This window comes from Mesoplodon mirus (assembly GCF_964341445.2).
Source record: "Mesoplodon mirus genome assembly, chromosome: 8".
In the NCBI taxonomy this organism is placed as follows: domain Eukaryota; kingdom Metazoa; phylum Chordata; class Mammalia; order Artiodactyla; family Ziphiidae; genus Mesoplodon; species Mesoplodon mirus.
In genome coordinates, this window is record NC_138984.1 from 33,645,801 (window position 1) to 33,670,392 (window position 24,592).

General features: G+C 39.9%; 1 protein-coding gene across 2 annotated transcripts in view; it reads left to right on the forward strand.

The window, feature by feature from the left end:
- Positions 1-23,473, forward strand: part of ICA1L (islet cell autoantigen 1 like) — a 70,796-nt gene extending 47,323 nt beyond the window's left edge. For both annotated transcript variants that reach the window (XM_082630492.1, XM_082630493.1), the window contains exons 9-12: positions 2,560-2,603; positions 14,848-15,102; positions 18,036-18,125; positions 22,754-23,473. In XM_082630492.1, the coding sequence (XP_082486618.1) occupies positions 2,560-2,603; positions 14,848-15,102; positions 18,036-18,125; positions 22,754-22,869 (505 nt within the window). In that variant the 3' untranslated portion in view covers positions 22,870-23,473. The remainder of the gene's footprint in view (positions 1-2,559; positions 2,604-14,847; positions 15,103-18,035; positions 18,126-22,753) is intronic.
- Positions 23,474-24,592: the final 1,119 nt, after the last annotated feature.

The following is a 24,592-nucleotide window of genomic DNA, read 5'->3' on the forward strand; positions in this document are numbered from 1 at the left end:
CGTTGTAAAAAGAGGAAAAGGGGGGAAAGTCTTAAATCTTGTCCGCAAAGTCCACTTCCTCAATTTGGGATGATTCGCTGTGCATTCATGCACTCCACAGACGCAGGGCACATCAAGTGGACCGTGGAGCTTTAATCCGCTGCCTCCGAGGCTGCACAGAGAGATTTCCCTGTCTCTTCTCTGCTTTCACAGCTCCCGGGTCTCAGCCTTGGACCTGGCCCCGCCTCTGCGCGTAGGTCGCCGGAGGGCATCCGTTCTTCGCTCAGACAGGACGGGTTTAAAGGAGCCGCTGATTCGGGGGCTCTGGCTCACTCAGGCAGAGGGGAGGGAGGGGCGCGCAGTGTGGGGCGGGCCTACGGCGGCAGAGGCCGGCGTGACGTTGCACCAGACCGAGGCGCTCCGTGCGCTTTCCCGGGAAAGCCGTCCCCGGGTTCCGGAACCCCGGCAGTGGCGGGGTGCACAGGCCCCCCGGAAGGCGGGGCGGACAGTGACCCGCGCTCGCACACAGGCCCCGCGGCGGCGGCGGCAGCAGCAGCAGCCCCAGCGTCCCACGCCCGTCTCCGGGGTCCGCGCCTTTAGCCGCGGCTCGCGCCCGTCTCCGGCGCTTCCCAAAGCACCCCTCTTAATGCCCTCTCCTCGCGCACCAGGAAACAAAAGGGAAGAAAAAGCCTCTTGCCTCTTCGGCAGCTCCAGACCCTTTCCCCGGACTCCCTCCGGGCTAGCCGTGGTGCACTAGCCCCCTCAGGCTCTCTTCCTGCCGCCAGCCCCAGTCCTCTCCCTGCGCTCCGACTGAAAGCCGATACCCGAGCCTCAGCTCCCAGCCCCGCCCGCCCCGGCGGCCGAGCAGACAAGCCTCTTGGGCTGGTGTGTGCCTGAGGGCACCGATCCTCTGTGCCGGAATCTCTCCGCTTTGCCCTCCACACCCCTGTTGCTGTGCTCTCCTCCGCTACTCCGAAGCTTTCCCCCTCCGCCACCTGCAGTCTCCGCCGGCAAAGGGGTTTGTAGTGTGTGGAAACCTTTCCTCCTTCACGGCTCCCTCCCACTGGTGCAGGTCCTGTCCCTATCCTTTTGTCTCAGTTTATTCTTTTTTCTTTTGCCCTATCCAGGTATGTGGGGAGTTTCTTGCCTTTTGGGGGGTCTGAGGTCTTCTGCCAGCATTCAGTAGGTGTTCTGTAGGAGTTGTTCCACGTGTAGATGAATTTCTGATGTATCTGTGGGGAGGAAGGTGATCTCCGCGTCTTACTCTTCCGCCATCTTCCCAGTTACCCAAGACTTATTTTAAAAAACCCTCCAATACTAGAGTTGTGAGGTTATACCCCTGGAATAATAACTAAATCTGGTTCAATTTCTTTATCTCATTTTTTTATTATTATACCAGATGGATGATATAAATTTCCAAAATTAGTATTGGTTCGGAATGTTTTAGGCAAATGTGCCTTCTTTTGTAAACATCACTTTGTTGTTCAAAATAGAGCACTCCATTTTTTCTGCAGTTCTTCATCACCTCTAGTTCCCAAGTATTCTTGAGCAAAACCTTTTTTTTTTTTACACATCTTTATTGGAGTATAATTGCTTCACAATGCTGTGTTAGTTTCTGTTGTACAACAAGGTAAATCAGCCATACGCATACATATATCCCCATATCCCCTCCCTCTTGAGCCTCCCTCCCACCCTCCCTATCCCACCCCTCTAGGTCTTTGCAAAGCACGGAGCTGATCTCCCTGTGCTATGCTGCTGCTTGCCACTAGCTATCTGTTTTACATTCGGTAGGGTGTATATGTCAATGCTATTCTCACTTTGTCCCAGCTTCCCTCCCAACCCCCGTGTCCTCAAGTCCATTTTCTATGTCTGCGTCTTTATTCCTGCCCTGCTGCTAGGTTCATCAGTACCATTTTTTTTTAGATTCCATACATATGCATTAGCATATGGTATGTGTTTTTCTCTTTCTGACTTACTTCACTCTGTATGACAGACTCTAGGTCCATCTACCTCACTACAAATAACTCAATTTCATTTCTTTTTATGGCTGAGTAATATTCCATTGTATATATGTGCCACATCTTCTTTATTCATTTGTCTGTCGATGGACACATAGGTTGCTTCCACGTCCTGGCTATTGTAAATAGTGCTGCAGTGAACATTTTGGTACATGTCTCTTTTTGAATTATGGTTTTCTCAGGGTATATGCCCAGTAGTGGGATGAGCAAAAAACCTTTTAATGCTTGAAAACTAAACTTCATACTTGATGGCGTTGGTGACAGATGTTCTCTGTGGTATAGTATTTAGCACAGCGTTTACCATGCTGAATGTGGTGCTTGGTGCTTCATCAATACTCAGTAAATATACATTGAAAGAATAAGAGGTGAAGGATTACTTTTACAGTCTGTGTAGCTCTAGAGAAGATTTGTCTCAGACAGATTTTAGGAGATCTACCGGACAACTATTTTATGTGTCCTCAGTTAAAAAAAAATTTTTTTAAGCCACATAAAACTGTTTGTAGAGTATGAGTCCCAAATGTATTTTAACCAAAACCTTTGGAATTTTTTGTCTTCACTTTAGGTTAGTTTTGTCAGATGAGGAAGTGAGCTTGGGGAGTGAACCAGGTAAGATGGTAAATTCATTAAAATGTGCAATGATCACATTTAAATGTCAAAACAGTTTGTTACAGCCTTTGGGGATTGTGTTAATATCCATTCAATTAAAAAATGTTAAGTCCCTTTGTAAGTCTCTTCTGTACAAACTTGAGTTCGCCTTTTTTTCCCAGCTTTATCGAGGAGCTGTAATTGACATGTAACACTGTAAGTTTAAGGTGCACAGTGTGTTGATTTGGTATATTTTAGTATTGGAAAATGATTTTCACCATAAGATCAGTTAACACATCTATCATCTCACATAGTTACCATATTTATTTTGGGCATAAGAACATTTAAGATTTACTCTCTTAGCAATTGTTTTTAACTATAGTTACCATGGTATATGTTAGATCCCCAGAACTTACTCATCTTATAACTGGAAGGTTGTACCCTTTGGCCAATCTCCCCATTTCCCCCATCCCCCAGGCCCTAGCAACCACCAGTCTACTCTCGGTCTCTAGGAGTTCGGCTTTTTTAGATCTCACATTTAAGTGAGATCATAGTGTCTTCCTCTGTCTGACTTGCTTCACTTAACATAATGCCCTCTTGAACAGCAATGAACCAGTGCAGCAACGAACGTGAGGGTGCAGACGCCACTTCGAGATAGTGATTTCACTTCCTTTGTATATAAACCCTGAAGTGGAATTGCTGGATCATATAGTAGTTCTATTTTTAATTTTTTGAGGAACCTCCATACTGTTTTTCATAATGGCTATACCAATTTAGACATTCCCACCAACAGTACACAAGGCTTCCTTTTTCTCCACATCGCCACCAGCATTTATCTCCTGTCTTTTTTATAACAGCCATTCTAATAGGCGTGAGGTGATATTTCATTGTGGTTTTCTTTTTTTTTTTTTTTTTTTTTGCGGTACGCGGGCCTCTCACTGTTGTGGCCTCTCCCATTGCGGAGCACAGGCTCCGGACGAACAGGCTCAGCGGCCGTGGCTCACGGGCCCAGCCGCTCCGCGGCATGTGGGATCTTCCTGGACCGGGGCACGAACCTGTGTCCCCTGCATCGGCAGGTGGACTCCCAACCACTGCGCCACCAGGGAAGCCCTCATTGTGGTTTTGATTTGTATTTGATTTTATTAGTACCGTTGAGCACCATTTCATGTCCCTATTGGCCATTTATATGTCTTTGGTTGGAAAAATGTCTACTTTGCCCATTTTAAAAATCAGATTATTGTTGTTGGTTTTTTTAATATTGAGTTATATGAGTGCATTATATATTTTAGATATGAACCCCTTATCACATCTATGGTGTGCAGATATTTTACCTATTCTGTAGATTGCCTTTTCATTTTCTTGATCGTTTTTTTTTTTCCCAGAGATTTTTAGTTGGATGTAGTCCCACTTGTTTATTTTTGCTTTTGTGTCTTGAGCTTTTTGTGTCATATGCCAAAAATCATTGCCAAGACCAGTGTCAAGGAGTTGTTGGGTTTTTTTGCTTTTTTGGTTTTTTTGTGGTACGCGGGCCTCTCACTGTTGTGGCCTCTCCCGTTGCGGAGCACAGGCTCACTGGCCATGGCTCATGGGCCCAGCCGCTCCGTGGCATGTGGGATCTTCCTGGACCGGGGCACGAACCCGTGTCCCCTGCATCGGCAGGCGGACTCTCAACCACTGCGCCACCAGGGAAGCCCACTATAGTTGTTTTTAATATGTTTGTTTTTTAACTTTTAAACTGGAATTGAAAGTGATTTATGCACCACTGTTACAATATTACAGAATCTGACTATGACTATATATTTACCTTTACTGATGAGTTGTACACATTCATGCATTTTTACAAGGTTAATTTGCATCCTTTTATTTCAGCTTGTAAAGTGCCCTTTAGCATGTCTTGTAAGGCAGGTCTAGTGGTAATGAACTTTCTCAACTTTTGTTTGTTTGAGAAAGTCTTTATCTGGTCTTCATTTCTGAAGACCAGCTCTGCTGATACAGTATTCTTCATTGACAGTTTTTTTTCCCAATATTTTGGATATATCGTCCCACTCTCTCCTGGCCTGCAAAGTTTCTCCAGAGAAATCTGCTTAATGGTTTTATAGGGTTTCCCTTGAATGTGACAAGTCACTTTTCTCTTGCTGCTTTCAAAATTCTGTCATTGACTTTAGACAGTTTAACTATAATGGGTCACAGTCTCTGGTTGGGTGGAGTTGCTGCCCCTGCTCTCAGGTGGCGGAGGTGGGCAGGCTACTTGCTGGGCTCTGTGTTCAAGCAGTTCTGCTGGCTGGGCTCTGTGGTCAGGCGGTGTTGTGCTCTAGGGTCAGACAGTGTTACTAGCTGGGCTCTACAGTCACCTCCAGTCAGGCAGGGTCACTGGCTGTGCTCCCTCACCAGATGCTGCTGCTGCCTGGCCTCTGCATGCAGGTGGGGCTGCAGCAGGGCTTCACAATCTGATGCAGCCTCAGCCTGTACTTTGTGATCAGGCAGAGCCACAGGCTGAGTTTCATAACTGAGCAGGACTATGGCTGTGTTCGGCTTTTGGGCAAGGTCGCTGGCCAGACTTCCTGGTAGGGTGGGGCCTCATACTGCACCCCACAGTTGGGGGGTGTCATTGACTGGGCTCCCTGCCTAAGTGAGACTGCAGGATGTGCCCAGCAACTGGGCATGGACGTAGGCTGGGCTCTGCTGCCAGGCAGGGTTATAGACTGGGGTGTGCTGCTGGGCAGTACTGAGAGCTAGGCTGGGAGGCTCCCCAGGGTCCCTTTTAGGGCATCCTGGTCAGGTGGGCTGGGGCCATGTTCCCCTGTTGGGTGGGGCTGCTGACTTGCTTCCCTGCCTGGGCTGCTGCTCTGCAGCTGCCCCAGGTCTCAGTCCAGGCTTCCTGGTCAGGTGAAACTGGAGGCTATGCTCAGCAGTGAGTTAGCTTTCAAGCAGTACCTAATTAGAGGGTCCAGTTAGCTTCTTTAGGGAATTCTGGTCTTCTCTAAGATAGGTGCTTTTAGCGTAGATATTCATTTCACAGGGTTGTATGATTGTTTCAAAATTATCCTCATATTTAAATTCGTGTTCTTATTTTTTAATAAATATATATTATATGTACAGTCAACATATATATGAACATATATATGAATTACTCTAGCTTTGGAGCCAGAAAAATCTGGGTTTGAATGCTGGCTTTTTTTTAAAACAAGTCATTTATGCCTCTCATTTTTCTTATCTGAAAAATGAGTCATACACTCCTGCCTTGCAGGACATTAGGGCTAAATATATTTATCAACTATATAGCACACAGTAGGCGTCCAATAAATGTGATAGGTATTTTTAAGTATACACATAAATACATACTATATTGATAAAAGAAACTATTTAAGAAGCTATAATCATGAGCTCATATATCTAACATACCTTCAGACTTATGTTCCAAAGGTTAGCTAATTTTGCATGAATGATCCTGTACCTAAGTAGAGAACATTTTTTTTAGTAGAGAACATTTTTTTAACAGTCATAAATTAAATATAATGGACATTGTGGTAGTTTCACCATCCATCTATAGTAGTATTTTGTCTTTTAAAGCCTGCTGTATCAGTAGTTATATCCCTCTTTTTATTGAAGTATAGTTTATGTACAATATTATATGTTACACTGTACAACGTAGTGATTCACAATTTTTAAAGGTTATGCTCCAGTTATATTGGATTGGCCAAAAAGTTCTTTTGGGTTTTTCCATAACATCTTACGGAAAAACCCAAACAAACGTTTTGGCCAACCCACCAGTTATTGTAAAATATTGTCTATATTCTCTGTGTTATACAATATATCCTTATAGCTTATTTTATACGTAATAGTTTATATCTTTTAACCTCATACCCCAAACTTGCATTTCCCTCTTCCCTCTCCCTACTGGTAACTACTAGTTGGTTCTCTATATCTGTGTGTCTGGGGTTTTTTGTTATGTTCACTAGTTTGTTGTATTTTTTAGATTCCACATATAAGTGACATCATAGTATTTGTCTTTCTCTGTCTGACTTATTTCACTTAGCATAATACCCTCCAAGTCCATCCACATTGCTGCCAGTGGCAAAAATAAACTCAAAATGGATTGAAGACCTAAATGTAAGGCTGGAAACCATAGAAGTCCTAGAGGAAAACATATGCAGAACACTCTTTGACATAAATCATAGCAATATTTTTTGCATTCATCTCCTAAAGCAAGGGAAATGAAAGCAAAAATAAATGCATGGGACCTAATCAAACTTAAAAGCTTTTGCACAGCAAAGGAAACCATCAACAAAATGAAAAGGCAACCTATGCAATAGGAGAAAAAATTTGCAAATGATGTGACCGATAAGGGGTTGTTATCCAAAATACATAAACAGCTCATACAACTCAACATCAAAAAAACAACGTAATTAAAAAATGGGCAGAAGACCTGAATAGACATCTTTCGAAAGAAGATGTACAGTTGGCCACATGAAAATATGCTCAGCATTGTTAATCATCAGAAAAATGCAAATTAAAACTATAATGAGATATCACCTCACACCTGTCAGAATGGCTGTCATCAAAAAGACCACAAATAACAAATGTTGGTGAGAATATGGAGAAAAGGGAACCTTCGTACACTGCTGGTGGGAATGTAAATTGGTGCAGCCACTGTGGAAAAAAGTATAGAGGTTTCTCCAAAAACTAAAAATAAGACTGCCATATGACCCAGCAATTCCACTCCTGGGTATATATGCAAAAAAATACCCCAAAACAGTTATTCAAAAAGATACATGCATTTCAATGTTCATAGCAGTATTACTTACAATTGCCAAGATGTGGAAGCAACCTAAATGTCCATCAATAGATGAATGGATAAAGAAGACGTAATGTATATTTACTCAGTCATAAAAAAGAACGAAATTTTGCCATTTGCAACAACATGGATAGACTTAGAGGGTATTCTGCTAAGTGAAATAAGTCAGAGAAAGATAAATACTGTATGATGTCACTTATATGTGGAATCTTAAAAATACAACACACTAGTGAACATAACAAAAAAAACCCAGGCACACAGATATAGAGAACCAACTAGTAGTTACCAGTGGGGAGAAGGAGGAAGTGAGGGGAAAAATAGGGCTAAGGGATTAAGAGGTACAAACTACTGTGTATAAAATAAATAAGCTACAAGTATATATTGTACAACACAGGGAATATAGTCAACATTTTATAATAATTATAAATGGAGCATAACCTTTAAAAATTATGAACCACTATGTTGTACACTTGTAACATATAATATTGTACATCAACTATATTGCAATAAAAAAATTTTTTTAATTAAAAATGGTCCTAATAATAGTTGAAGATATAAAAATCCTGGATTTTTTTTTTTTTTCCACACTGCATGGCATGAGGAATCTTAGTTCCCCAACCAGGGATCAAACCCTGGCCCCAGCAGTGAAAATGCCAAGTCCTAACTCCTGGTCCACCAGGGAATTCCCTATCTTGGATTTTTTTTTTTTTTTTTTTTTTTTTGGTCTCTGTCTATACCGGGTTGCAAATTAGGTAGAGATGTGGGAAACAGACTCTAAGAAACTGGCTCCTAGTGTAGTAATAGGACATAATTTATCTCAATATAGGCCCAAAACTTCGAGATAATTTTTTAAAAAAATAATGTTTGTCTATGGGTTTTTTGTTTGTATGTTTGATTTTTTAATGTTAAACATTAAACGTTAAAAAAATATGCTGTCTTTTAAGTACATGTGTTTGATCTTTCCCTTCATATGAAATCACTACTGTAAATGAGAAATGTGGAGATGCTGCTCACAGCTATGCACAGCTCTTAGAAGAATAAAGCAGCCTTTGAATTAAAAGTACAACATACCCTGTTAGGAACACAGATTTGAGCCAAGCTGTCTGGTTTGAACCTGAGCTCCACGGTTAATTAATTGTGTGACCTTGAGCAAGTTACTCGACTTCTTGCCTTACTAGTGCCTCATCTGCAAGGTGGGGATGCCATGGTTATGGCACCACCCGGTAGGGTTTTTATGAGGATCACCATGGTTAACGTGCACCAAGCCCGGAGAAAAGTGCCAGGCACTCAGTAAGCTCTGTATCCACATTAGCTGTTACTAGTTTCCAGGTCCCCAAACCATGCAGTATAGGATATGGAAGTTTGGCACAAAAATTGCATCAACTTCACAGTTTTTCCAAGTGTCAGCTCGTCTTAGAGCATCTGTCCAGGGCCTGTGCTAGGCCCAGGGAACACAGAGATGACCAGCTCCACCCCTCCACCAGGAAATCCTGAGTCTGATACAGACATGAGCAAATAAACCAGTAGAAGGCAGCATGGGGAATATTACACACGTGTGATTAACTTGAAAAATTATAATCCTCAAGGAATAACCTCAAGTAATAATGTATTGTTCAGTGTATTTGTTTTCTATTGCTATGTAATAAATTATCACAGATTTGAAAAAAAAGGACAACATATCCAATCATTTATTCATTCATTCAACATAAAATGAATATCTGGGGCTTCCCCAGTGGCGCAGTGGTTGAGAATTCGCCTGCCAGTGCAGGGGACACGGGTTCATCCCCTGGTCCGGGAAGATCCCCCATGCCGCGGAGCAACTAAGCTTGTGTGCCACAACTACTGAGCCTGTGCTCTAGGGCCCGTGAGCCACAACTACTGAGCCCGCGTGCCACAACTACTGAGCCCGCGTGCCACAACTAAAGCCCGCACACCTAGAGCCCGTGCTCCACAACAAGAGAAGCCACTGCAATGAGAAGCCCACACACTGCAACGAAGAGTAGCCCCCGCTCGCTGCAACTAGAGAAAGCCCGCATGCAGCAACAAAGACCCAACACAGCCAAAAATAAATAAATAAATAAAAAAGAATATCTGTTGTGTGAGAGACGTGGAGAGCAGGCAGAACAAAATATAGTTGACCCTTGAACAATGCAGAGGTTAGCGACACCAACCGCCTCCTCACCCCACCCTCTGGCCCCCGTGCAGTCGAAAACACACATGTAACTTTTGACTCTGCGAAAATTTAGCTACTAATAGCCTACTGTTGAATGGAAGCCTCACTGATAACAATCAATTAACACATATTTTGTATGTTATATGTATTGTATACTGTATTCTTACAATAAAGCTAGAGAAAAGAGAAAGTTATTAAGAAAATTATAAGGAAGAGACTTCCCTGGTGGAACAGTGGTTAAGAATCCGCCTGCCAATGCAGGGAACACGGGTTCAAGCCCTGGTCCGGAAAGATCCCACATGCCACAGAGCAACTAAGCCCATGTGCCACAACTACTGAGCCCTCATGCTGCAACTACTGAAGCCTGCACGCCTAGAGCCCGTGCTCCACAACAAGAGAAGCCACTGCAATGAGAAGCCCGTGCACCGCAACAAAGAGTAGCCCCCGCTCGCTGCCACTAGAGAAAGCCTGCAAGCAGCAATGAAGACCCAATGCAGCCAAAAATAAATACAAATTAAAAAAAATTATAAGGAAGATAAAATACCTTTACAATACTGCGCTGTATTTATAAATACATTCATATTGTTTACAAGATGAATCATCTATCAGTACCTACATCAATATTGTCTTACATAATATAAAACACTGTAGATATTATATGTATTACTAACATTAGACATCAAAAATAAAAAGATAATGTGAAAAAAATTCATATTTATTTACAGGTGTAACGATTCATGCGTCTCTAACAAAGAAGCAGCAATATGATTGCATTATGGTAGCCTAGTGTAACTGCTAGACTGGATGCCTTCGGTGTTAACTCTGGGGCTCTGGATGGCCAGGGGCGTTGTCCAATTTCAAAAGAACTTTAGAAGTCAGTCCCTTCCTGGCAAGGAACTTCCTGACTTCAGGGACAAAGCATCAGTGAAACCGATTCAGAAAAAGGGTTTTCATGGTCCATTCCTTCTTGTACAGCCAGAAGACTGGCAGCTCGTGTTTACCTTTTCCCTTCAAGGCTTGGGGGTTAGCAGCTTTATAGATGAGGGCAGTCCTGATCATGCACCTGACTACATTTGCACAAAACAGAAGAGTTAGCCTATCCGTTCCTGCCTTAAATCCTGGTGCTCACTCCTCTTCCTTACTAATAAATGTCCCTAGTGGCATTTTTTTGCCAGAATAGGACAGTTTTGTCTGTATTAGAAACGTGTTCAGGCATATATCCTTTCATATCAATGATTTTCTTGATGTCATCTGGGAACTCATCTGCTGTATCTTTTTCAACACAGTTTCTCCTGTTATCTTGACCTTTTTTAAGCCAAACCCCTTTTTAAAATTATCAAACCATCCTTTACTGTCATTGAATTCTCCAGCATTAGATCCATCACCTTCCTTTTGCTTTAGATTGTCATATAATGACTTTGCTTTTTCTCTATAGGTATGCCTTTCTTATAGCAGTCCTGCACCCACGTAAAAGCTGCATTTTTAATATGAGATAAAAAGGTACTTTACCAAATATGCGAGGTTTTTGTACCTGCTGGCATAGCTGCAGTGATGGCTTCATGAATTTCCTTTTGTTTTTTTTTTAACAATGGTCCTTACCCTGGATTCATTTATCTTGAAATGGGCAGCTGCAGCTGCATACCTCAATCTGTGGTACATACCCTGCATTTCAACATTTTCTTGTAATTTTCTGTGCTTCTTGGAAGCGCTCCCAGCATCACTGGTGGCACTCCCTATGGGTCCGGTGGTGTTTTCGGAGTTTACAGTGTTACCTAAACGTGAAACATACGCAAGACTTAGAGGTCAGTTGTTACTGTGATACACAATTTATTGGAGACAGGAAATGGTCGTGTGGTGATGATTAGTGTCACATGGCATTTTAAGCTGATACTCCCAACACTTGAACTCACTGCAGTAGCAACCGGAGGTGGCTAGGAAATTACTACAGTTAATTTTATGCAATTATGATTTAATTACTGCATCTTTACATTTGTTTACATTTCTCTCAGCTGCAAATTGTGCCATATCAATGTTTGTGTGCATAAGTTTTGATAAATTTTAACTTTTTATAATAGATTCGTGTGTATTTTATGGTAGTAAATGATAAAAATAGACTAGTATGTACATATATTTTATGCATTCATGACATACCTAACTTTTCCTTAATGATTTTGATATTTCTTGACTGTGAGGTTCTTCTGTGAGTTTTTTCAAATTGTCACAAACCTCCAAAACTTTTTCCAGTGTATTTATTGAAAAAATCCACATATAAGTGGACCTGTGCAATTCAAACCCTTATTGTTAGAGTCAGCTGTATAAAATGGCCTTTTGGAGACTATAGAATGAGAACAAATCCACCAGGGAAGGAATAGCCTTTGGAATGTGAAAACTTTATTTAATTGAGGTATAATTGACATATAACATTGTGTTAGTTTCAGGTGTACAGCATGATGATTGGCTATATGTATGTATTGCAAAATGATCACCACAGTAAGTCTAGCGAACATCCATCCTCATACACAGTTACAAATTTTTTCTTGTGATGAAAACTTTTAAGATTTACTGTCTTAGCAACTTTCACATATGCACTACAGTATTAACTATAGTCGACATGCTGTACATTACATCGTCATGACTTATTTATTTGGAAGTCTTGTGCCTTTTGACTCCCTCCGCTCATTTTGCCTCCACCCCTGCCTCTGCCTCTGGCCTCCAGCACTGTTCTCTCCATCTGTGAGCTTGGGTTTTGTTTGTTCTTTAGATACCACATATAAGTGAGATGGTACAGTATTTGTCTTTCTCTGACTTTTTTATTGGATCTGGTTTTTGTCATATGCAAAACCCAGGTTAGAGGAGTTCGTTTATGTTTTCTTCTAGTATTTGTATAGTTTTATTTTTTATATTTAGATCTCCAATTCATTTGGAGCTTATTCATGCATATGGCGTTAACAATGGATTAAATGTTATCTTTTTTGCAAATGGCTATCCTTTATATTATTTTTTTAAATGCCATGTTTGCCCCAGTAATTTGAGATAACTTCCAATCATATGCTAGATTTCTATATGTATTTGAGTCTATTTCTGGACTTTCATAGAAACTTTTTTTTGTGTTTTTGTATCTGGTGGGACTAGTATCTTCCTCTTCGTTTCATTATTTTCTTAACTATTCTTGCATGTTTATTTTTCAATATGAATTTTATATCAAACTGTCTAGCTCCATAAAAAAGCTCATTGATTCTTTTATTGTGATCACATTAAATATGAAAACTGACAGCTTGCTGATGTCAAGACATCCTAAGCAGAAACAAAGAGCATCTTTCTATTAAAGTTTACTTGTCTATCTTTCAGATATAGTTTTTTCTTATAGGTTTTGAACATTTCTTGTTAAGTTTATTTCTGAATATTTTATTTCTTTTATTGCCAATATAAGTGACATTTTCTTTCCATTTTATCTTTTAACTGGTTATTATTTTGTGTATTGATATAATTTTTGCATGTTAACCATATATCCTGCTACCTTGCTGAACTTGCTTATAGCTTGAGTTAGTTTTATCATTGATTTTCTGGAACGTTCCAGGTACACCATCATGTCTTCTGCAAATAGAGATAGTCCTGTTTTTTCTTTATCAATTCTTGTGACTGTAATTAATTTATTTTGTTTAATTGCATTGGTTACTACCACCAGAACAATGTGAAATAGTATTGTTCCTGATCTTAGTGTCAATGCCTGTACTGTTTCTGAATTAATTAAGATGCTAGCTTTTGGACTGAGGTATATATTTTACAGTGTTAAGGAAGTATCCATACATTCCTGTTTTCTCAAGAGTTTTTATTAGGAATGATTGTTGAATTTTGCCAACAGGTTTTTCAGCATCTATGCCCTGTGAAAACATCTAGGCCTGTGATTTTTTGTGTTTTCTTCTCTATGGAAATTGATCTGTTTAAGCTTTCTATCTGTACTGGAACCAATTTTAGTAAATTATATTTTTCTCAGAAATTATTCATTTTGTCTAGGTTTTCTAATTTATTTACATAGAGTTGTACAAAATCTCCTGATTTTTTAACAGCCTTATCAAGGTATAATTTAAGTACCATAAAATTCACCCATTGTAAGTATAAAATTCAATGACTTTTAGTAAATTTATAGAGTTGTGCAACCATCACAATTGGCTATTAGACTATTCCCATTACCCCCCAAATTCTCTCATGCTTGTTTGCAATTAATCCTTCTTCCACTCCCCCACTCCCGCCAGGCTAGAGCGAATTTTCGTCTGGCTGAATTGAGAAGTGGGTGGAAAAGAGTGGTTCTTAGTTCAAGTACAATAGTCTTTCATTCTTTCTAAATTTTAATAGATTTTCTTGAGTAAATGTTTCTTCACTTGGTGTGTGTCCTTGGAACAACTTCCAGAGACTTTAAATGGTTGTTTTTAAAATCATTTTCACCAGTTACTTAAAACTGATGTGCGGGTCCCTAGACCTCATCATTCTATCATGCTGGAAGCCCCTATCTTTCATTTTTATTGATAATGATAAATAAATATTTATTTATTAATGATAAATATTTTATTGATATTTAGGGTCATGATTTTTCATGTTAGTTGTTATTTAAATATCCCATGGATTATGATATGAAATGTCTTCTTTATCATTTTTCAGAAATTCCATTACCCTTCCAACCAAGAATTGTTTAATAGAAGGTATTAAAAATGTGCAAGTGGAAGAGATTTTTATCTTTCTGATTTCATTTAAAAAGTTTTCTCATTTTATTGCATTATAATCAGAGTATGTTCATAATATTTCTGTTTTAAGAAACTGATTTGTGTGTGCCTTAGTTATAATTAATTTCTGTGAATTTTCAGTGTGTGCCTGAGAAAAAGGTACATTTTCTATTAGGGTTTGCTTATATTCAAAAATAACTACTGTGTTTTTTTATGCTGTTTAGATCTTTTATATCTTTACTTTTGTCCTCTTGGCCTGTTTTTTTACTGAGAGTGGTATATTAAAGTCTCCTGTTTTTAATTTGTTTCAGTTTCTCCTTGCATTTCCTGTTTCTGTCTTAAGCAGATGGTTGCTTACATATTCATAACTATTAATATTTTCATTGTGAAATGTCATTTTGATCTGTAGCCTACCTAATTTGAAATTATTTTCACATAAACTCCTAATCAGTTTAATTGTTCATTAAAAATTATGTTAATAAAGTATGAGAACAATGAAGCAAACTTGATTTGCCCTATATCCTACTCTCATTTCCTCAAAAAGAAATAAACCATTCTGTTTTTTTGTTCACTCAACAGTTGCAAAAGATGTACCAGTAGATTCATTGGAAGATGATTTTGAGAAGGAATTCTCATTTCTGAACAGCCTCCTAAGTCCTGGTTGTGGGAGTGCTAGTGAATTTTCCCAGGAATGCCAGGCTGTCTTTGGGAGCCCCAAGGCCAGTCTTACATCCCAGGAGCCTTCTGGGGGATCTGAGCCTCTTGCTCACTCCTCACGATTCCTTCCTTCACAACTCTTTGACCTTGGCCTTCATGCTGCTGGAGCTTTCAACAGTAAGTGTCTATGCAACATTTGGATACCCTTGAATTGTTGTATCTTTGTGAAGCAAAAATATGTGCCTGTGGATGCTGAAATCAACAAGGAGATTGAGTTAGCTTCTGTACTACTGGATAAAATCTGCAGTCACACCAGTCAACGGGAAAAATATCATTGGAGTCTGTCAACGAGAGTGAAATAAAGGCTGCTTTCCTGCCACCTCCTCTAAACCCCACATTTTTTCATTGACTTTCCCAGGTGTCTTCTCTACATAGAAAATCAGTGTCTTGTTTAAAACTCTTGACCTGCTAAGTTACCCTGCCTGGGGCAGGTGATACTGTTTCTTCCACCTAGCAAAACTTGGTGTGTTCTCTTCCTATGGGCTCAGTTAACAAGAGCAAAAGGAATAGGTCTGGAGCTGGTTCCACAGCAGCCTTCAGGGCAAGGCAGCGGGAATGGAGGGCTGTGGTGGAAAGCTGGGAGCAGGAAAGGGTCACCTGCTTTGCTTATATGTCAAGGACTCTCTCCACTCACCTGCTGTTCCACCATCCTGTGTCCAACCCAACACCTTGGGAATCATTTTGCTCCCCACTTCCATATTGGTTCCAAAGTCCTGTCAATTCTGTTTCTAAAACGTGTCTCAAGTTTCCCACTCCTCCTCCTCTGCCATTTAGAACCTCATTTGGTTTCCTGGGTTACTGTGACTCCTCCTAACAGGTTTCCCAAACCCCAATTCATCTTCCATGTTTCCTCCAAAGTTCTCTCTCTATGAAGCAGATCCAGATGTCAGAACCTTGCTTACATTTTTCAAAAATAAAGCACCATTGGCCCCAGGGTCAAACCTGCCTGTGCCTGCATTTCCACCCTTATCTCCTACCTTATTTCAAAATACCTGCCATTTTCGGTAACCGTACTGTTTCCAGACCCTTCTGAGGCATCTTTGCTCATGCCCCTCTTTGGCTGTAATGTTCGCTGATAGAGCGTGGACTTGGGCCCAAATATTAGGTTCCCATCCAGTGTTTCCTCTGCCACACCAACCTTGAGGACTCCCTCAGTACTGCCAAGTGGAAGTGCTTTCTCCCTCCTCTGGCCTCCTGCAGTGCTTTATTGGTTTTCATGGCTGTGATCATAGTTCTTTTTTTAATATAGATTTTATTTTTGTTTATTTTTGGCTGCATTGGGTCTTTGTTGCTGCGCTAGCTGCGTCGAGCGGGGGCTACTCTTTGTTGCGGTGCACGGGCTTCTCATTGCGGAGGCTTCTCTTGTTGCGGAGCACGGGCTCTAGGTGTGCTTCAGTAATTGTGGCTCGTGGGCTCAGTAGTTGTGGCTCACAGGCTCTAGAGTCCAGTAGTTGCAGCGCACGGGCTTAGTTGCTCCGCGGCATGTGGGATCTTCCCGGACCAGGGCTCGAACCAGTGTCCCCTGTGTTGGCAGGTGGATTCTTAACCACTGCACCACCAGGGAAGCCCTGCAATCATAGTTTATCCTGCCTTATATCCCTGTCTTTCAGCCTCATAGCACCTCACGGTATCTTAATGCATTGTACTTTGTATTAAAATGCTTATGTTCATACTTTATCTGCAAGACCATCATGCTTTATCCAATCTTCAAGCACCTCAAGGGCATGATCTGTGGGGTGATTTATCTTGTTGCTTTCTATGACAGCAGCGTAAAAGTTAGCTCAATAAATAAAATAAATATCAGTTAAATAATTACTCAGTACGAATTGGTTAAATAACCTAAAAGTAAGAAGGGACCGTACTATTTGATGACGAGTCCCCCTGTCTAGGATAATTCAGATGTTTTGCTTGTGGTAAAATTGTAGACAATTATTCTCGTGTGGCGTATCAATGGCCCAACAGTTATAAAGATTTACAGACTGATTCACTCTCTGCTATGAACTCCTGCTCTTTCTCCTTCACTTGCCACATCGCTAGCAGCACTGGACTCTTCTCTTATTTTCTGGCAGTACAATATCAACAGGATTTCTGCACTACTCAGAACGTCTGTCTTGGTTCCTGCCTGCCTGCAGGCTGATGGGATATTCCCACGTAATAGCCAAGGCAATTAGTCCTCGTGTTTGAGTGTCTTGCTGAGTCATCAGGCAGTTTAAACTGTAAACTGCTCCCAGCACAGGACTCTTCCTACTTCACTACTCTCTCCTTTATGTCTACCTCTTTTTCTCCTGTGATGTAGACCAGGAAGGTGAGCTGCCCTGAGAGTTTAAAGGTCTATGTTCTAGGAGCCCCAAGTAGGAACTTGGGCCTCAGATGATCTCTACTGTACAAGGAAGGTAGTAGGCCAGATAATCTAAGTTCCCTTCTAGTGCTGTTTTAATTATAGCATAAATAAGTTTTCATGTTACAGCAGACATTGCCCTGTGTTACTAGTATTCATAATGATACTTTTTAAGGAGTATATCATATTTCATCACATTTGTCCACCATAATCCACTTAATTCCTTCCTTATTGTTTTTACTTTTTCATGTTATAGATAATGCTGCAATAAACAAAATCATGCATATACTTTTTCCTTCAGTTAAATTATTTCCTTAAGATAAATTTCTAGGAATGGGATTACCAAGTCAAAGGGTATAAACCTATTCATAGGTTTCAGGATTCTAATTGTCATGTTTATTTCCTCTCTTCCTGACTCCTTACAGCTTCTCTTTCTACACCTTATCCATTTGCCATTGTTTTAAAGAAAAAAAGCTTATATATTTATTTCAGAACCACTTTGCAAAATATAAGAAAGTCTAACTCTAGCTGGGACTAAACTTAGATGATCTGAATAAAATTCATAATAGCAGATATATGTCTTATACTGTGGAATATTACCCTGGTACAAAGATTGGAGGACTTTTATTAGATATTTTTCCCTTTTCTTGTTTTGCTGATGCTACTTTCTATTTGATTAATAATGGATAATTCATTATTTCTCTTTGCCCAGGCTGGGCCTCCCAAGGGGGATTAGAACTTCCTCTTCCACACATTGATAACCAGTCAGTGCCTTCACAGAGTCCAAAGAAATTAACAAAATGTAAGTTATTTACTTATATTATCATAAGTAATATGCCATCATATTAACAATCAGTCAAATTCAGGTAAATTTAGAAAAGGACCATGTTACAGTCTTCACCTCATATCGTCCAGAAAAGTACTTTGTTACTAATGAATTAGAATGAAAGCTGTATCTAGCTATCCCTCACTGTGGAAGAATTGAATAGAAATTGTGAGCTGCCATAGTAAACTAAATTCTGTACCTTCATCTTTTATATTTTGTGTTAAGGTGTGTTGATAATGGCTAATACCATTAGGGACAGAAGATGCTCTTTGTTTACAGAATGCCTACTGACAAAGAACGCGCCCAGGGCCTTAGCATAAGGCCTGGTATGTAGTAATTGCTAATATATATTGAGTACTTACTATATATATATATTTAATTTATTTATTTTTGACTGTGTTGGGTCCTCGTTGCTGCGCCCGGGTTTCCTCTAGTTGCAGTGAGCGGGGGCTACTCTTCATTGTGGTGCGTGGGCTTCTCATTGCAGTGGCTTCTCTTGTTGTGGAGCACGGGCTGTAGGAGTACTTACTGTATTTTGTCTGCAGAGCTGGTCCATGTTGTAATTACCATGTAGGATATATGTAGAAAATTGACACATTCTCCGTCTTGCAGGATCTTAGATACATATTAATCTTAGTCACTGATGCTGATTTAACTTTTTAATTGGACATAATTTCAGACGTACAGAAATATTTCATAAATGAAAATGGCACAAAGAACACCTGTATATCCTTTACTCAGATTCACCTGTGGTTAGTATTTTACCCCGTTTGCTTTATGCAGGCTTGTGTGTGTGTGTAATGCGTGTGTTATTTTATCTGAACCACTTGAGGGTAAGTTACATACACCATGACCCTTTACCCCTTAATGCTGCGGTGTTTCCTAAGAATAGGTATATTCTTTTGCACAACCACAGTATGGCTGTTAATATTAACGTAATCCTTTTCTATGACCTACCATGTATGTGTATTCCATTTTCGTGAGTTGACTCCATAATGTCCTTTATAGCACTGTCCCCCTCTGGGACAGCGAGTCTAGGGTCATGTATTGTATTCAGTTGCCATGTCCCTTTAGTCTCTTTGAATCTGAAACATTTCCACAACTTTTGATTTCTGGACATGGGCATTTTAAAAGAATATAGTCTCTCTGCTCCACTGTTTCTTGTTTTTAATAGAATGCTCCTTATTTCAGTTTTATTTGAGGCCTCCTTATAATTAAATTTAGGTTATTCATTATCCTGAGTATCTAGTCAGGTTATCCTGACTAGAATACACATAGGTGATGCTCCTTTCTCAGGGTGTCACGTCTCAAAGTTGTCCCTCTCCCCCTCATGGGTGTTGTTAATGTTGACCACTCTATAGAGGTGTTGTCCAGGTTTTCTCCTATACAATTACTACTTTGTTTTATTTGATCCTCCCTTGCAATTACTAAGCAGTCTGTGGGGAGACACTTTGCGACCTTGTACATGTCCTGCTCTTTGTCAGAATTTCCACATAGATTTAGCATCCATTGTTGCTTTTTGCCTGATTCAGTCTTTATTGTGATGGATGAAAAGTGATGATTATTCCAACCCTAGCACTCCCTCCACTTTTTTTTATTGTAAAAACACATAACAAAATTTACCATCTTAACCATTTTTAAGTGTACAGTTCAGTAATGTTAAGTATATGCACATTGCTGTGAAACGGATCTCCAGAACTTTTCATCTTGCAAATCTGAAACTCTACACCCATTAAACACTAACTCCCCATTCTCTCTCCCCAGCCCTGGTAACCACCATTTAACTTTCTGTTTCTATGAATTTGACTACTTTAGATACCTCATATAAGTGGAATGTATTTGTCTTTTTGTAACTGACTTATTACACTTAGCATAATGTCCTCAAAGTTCATCCAGGTTGTAGCATGTGACAGGATTTCCTTTCTTTTTAAAGTTGAATAATATTTCATTGTATGGATATACCATTGTGTTTATCCATTCATCCATTAATCACATTTTTAAAACATCCTTACTGACATATAATTCACATGCTATACAATAGGCTCCTTCCACCATCCCTCAATGCCCTGCTGTAAACAAAAAAAAACCCCTCTTCTTCCCCATTTACGTATGTATTTATTGTCAGAATAGATTCATATCTTTTTGATGGTTTATAGTCACTACTGTACTTAATCATTTTGGTGCTCAAATTGCCCCTGTGTTGACCAGTGGGAGCCCTTTCAGGCTGACTTCTGAATCCTTGTGGTATCAATATTTTAAATTTTTCAAATAATTTTAGTCCTACAGAAAGGCTTGCAAAAATACAAAATATTCCTATATGTTTTCACCTAGATTTCACCATGTTTGCCTTAGTCTCTCTCTACGTGTGTGAGTGTAATATATATGTGATTTCTTCTGAACTGAAATTATTCTGAGACTAAGTAGCAGGCATAATGCCCCTTCACCCCTAAATACTTAAGCATCTGTTTCCTAAAAAAACAAGGACATTCTTTCACATAATCACAATTCAGTGATCAAAATCAGAAATTAACATTGCCACACTGCTATTATCTAATCTATAGACCTTATTCATATTTTGTCAATTGTCCCACTCATGTATTTTGTAACAAAAAAGATTTTTTTCCTAGTCCAGGATCCAAACCAGGATCACACATTGTATTTAGTTGTCAAGTCTCTTTAGTTTCTTAATCTGGAAAAGTTCCTCAATCTTTGTCTTTCATCGTCTTGGCTTTTTTTGTGGTGTACACGCCATTTGTTCTGTAGAATATTCCTTGAGTTGGGTTTATCTGATGTTGTCTCATAATTAGATTCATGTTATGCATTTTGGCAAGACTAGCAGCACAGGAACGATGTTGTGTGTTCTTAATAAGCCGTATCAGGAGGCACATGATGTCTATTTTGTCCTATTGCTTATAATGTTAACTCTGATCACTTGGTTAAGGTGGTGCCTGCCAGGCTTTTTCACTATCAAATTACTATTTTATTTTTCCCTTTGTAATTAATAATCATGTGGAAAAATATTTTGCAACTGTGTGAATGGCTTATTTCTGAGTATCAAAGTTGCACCCGCTAATTTAGCATTCATTGATAATTCCTGCACGAATCGTCTATTGCCGTGGCTGTTGCCAAATGGCGGTCTTCCATCTCCTCTCCCCTCCGCCTTTATTAGTTACATTCTACTATATGGAAAAGCTTTGTCTTGTCCCTCATTTTTTACTTATTTGTTGATATGTATCATTGTGGACTCCTGGAACCCTATTTTAATTCTTCCTAATGCTTTGGGATAAATCAATTGGGGAATCCATCGATTCCAAGCAAATCACAGATTCACAGCAGCCAATTCTGAATACAGCCACCCCTTAGGGATTCAGACTATTCATAATTATAGTTTTCTCTTCTTAAACTCAGTAAACTGAATTGTGCTAAATTATTAAAAAGAGACTATAAAGTGAGTAAATTTCAGAACTGAACACGAAAAGGCTGAGGTATTGGGAAAGCTGCTATTTGCCTATAATCCTTTGCTGTACAGTAGAAACTAACACAACATTGTAAAGCAATTATACTCCAATAAAAATCTAAAAAGTAGTAAATTATATGACCATTACTTTACAGATGAGGAAGCAAGGGCCCCTGAAGTTAAATGACTTGCCCATTATTACTTATTAGTAGGTAGTATACCCAGGACTCAAAGCCAACATTTGTGTGGGTATCACTGACACTACCTTGGGGTTCCCAGAAGCAGAACTGGACACACAATGCAGCCTTTCACTCTGTCCTGATCCCTGAGGCTTGGGATCCCCACAGCCCAAACTCCAGCCCTCTGGTCTGTGAAAAGTGGTAACCATGATTGATTTTAAGAGAGGGTTGGTTGCCTTAGACTCTTCTGAGCAGGACTGCCTTCCATCCTTTGCCCACTGTGTCCCTGGCCTCATATGTAGGTCTTTAGATGGTCCCCTGGCTCTCAGCCCTGCTTTCTGGACCCCCTGGCCTTCAAGAGCCTAGCTTTCTGAGATGACCCACTGTCTGTGCCCTGCAGAGTTTTTTACTAGTCCCAGCCTTCAGCATAGATGTGTGTCCTTGACTGTCTGTCTGCCACACAACTTGTAGACTATCGATATATGCAGTTTTCCAGTCAGGTAACAGGAAGTCGTATCCCCACTCCATAATATATTTATCAAAAATTTTAAAGTACACATGGAAATGTGATAGGATTAGGGGATTTTCCCCCATGTCTAGTATTTTAATATTACTTTTATAATAAATATAGATTTTTAAATACTAAGTTTACAAGTGTAATGTTCCTGCTTTGTAGGAACAAAGGTTAAATTTTGAATCTGAGAGCCTTCTACTACTTCCTGCCTTTTCACTTTTAATCAAGTCCTTTCTCAGAGCAACATGCAGTTACTTCAATAGCCTCAGCAAAGCATGAGGTTATCTGCATTAGCTTTTCAGAATTATCCTCAAGGAGACATAATTGATGTTTATTCTTGTCAGCTGTCTTAAATTTGATTCAAAAGAAGCATCTAGTTTAAAATCATAAAAGTGGTACAATAATGTGATTTTTAAAATCTGAGACTTTAATGTGTTTTTTTCTTTTTTAATAGCTCCCAACAGTGGTAACCAAGACATGTCAGCCTGGTTCAATCTATTTGCAGACTTGGATCCGCTTTCAAACCCAGATGCTATTGGACACTCAGATGATGAACTTCTTAATGCTTGACTGGTTATGATGCCACTTCAGTGGCCCTGAGACACCAATTTTGCAACTTACTGCCTTTGTGGAAAGGAGTTTATGTTGTCACCCATATCCGAAAACCTTATGTTTGCAAGGTTAGACACATGGAAAGGACCACGTTTTAATACATTAAGTATCTCTTTAATATCTTGGATTTGCAGCTGTTGATAATATATGGAAAATATTAGAAACTATTGAGTCTGAAATACATACCAAAAGTTAGTTAGTTCAAAAATAACAGCTAGGAATAATTATCAGTAGGAGTTGTGTTTATCTGTTTGGAAAGCCTTTTATGTATGTTGCCTTGCTGGCTGTGAGAATTCTATATCTATCTAGAGAAAGGACAGCATGTAAACTGGGTTGTGATTTGGGGTTGGTTTTTTTTTTTTTTTTTTTTTTTTGCGGTATGCGGGCCTCTCACTGTTGTGGCCTCTCCCGTTGCGGAGCACAGGCTCCGGATGCGCAGGCCCAGCGGCCATGGCTCACGGGCCCAGCCGCTCCGCGGCATATGGGATCCTCCCAGACCGGGGCACGAACCCGTATCCCCTGCATCGGCAGGCGGACTCTCAACCACTGCGCCACCAGGGAGGCCCTGGGGTTGGTTTTTAAATAAAACGGTGGCAGGGGGAATTCTCTGTTGTGGAAAATAGCACTAGAACCAGAGCAGTTTTTTCTTTAGTTAGAAAGGTAGAATAAGATTTGAGAACTCAATTTGCTTCAGTGAAATCACAGAGAAACTTGGTGCTTGTTTTCTCCACTTGGAGGCTAATAATATTCCTTAGTTTTTTTCCTCCATACAAAATCATGGACACCCCCCCCCCGATTTCATTATTGAATTTTCTTGGGGAAGTAGCAGGATGATTTATTTGCTAAGGAGTCCATCCTCTGCATAAACAGAAAAATCTCTCTTCCCATTTTATAAACCACAAGAATGTCCATTCTATGGTACTTCAGACATTGTCCAAGTGTCTTCAGGCCTGATTCTTCACACATTGCTACTACAATGTAGTGTATTCATATGCTTCCTGAAAGAAAATGAGGGGAGGATACTCCCTGAGCAACTGGCAGTAGTACTCCTGAAATGACCCAGAAACTTCTGTCTATCTGAATGAGGGAAAAAAATTCTAATTAACTTACCCTGGTACAGATTTGCAATACTTATTACCCCACATTTCTTGAAATGATTTAACCCAGAATGCTTTCTGGCAAAGTTATAGAAAGCTCTATACCATCAGTAAGGGAGTGATTTTCCACTTTTCTGTGGGTGACATCGTCTGAGTGATGATTACTAAGGACAAACTTACCCTTAAAAGGTTTAGAGTCTAAGTACTGGAAGGAAGGCTATTTAATGAAGTTAGCATAGTTAGTTAGTTAGTTAATGAAAACATAGCCACTGTATACACACACTCAGTTTCCTACCCTTTTTTCCCATCCACCCTTTAGTTCTGAGGCAGTTCACCAGGTGTCTTATTTCGTTGTCCAGTCCATTGCATCTGCATAAGAAAACATTTTAACTAAGACGTTCACAGTAGTTTTCATTGTACTCCTAGTTCTAAACAGGCTTACTTATTATTTACAAGAGAACTGCTTGTAATCTCTGAGTCTCTGTATACAGGAAAACATTTTTTAGGAGTGGACTAGGGCAGGTAAAATGCACTCCACTTCCCATCCACAACAGTCTGGCCTAACTACAGTCTGAACTGCCCAC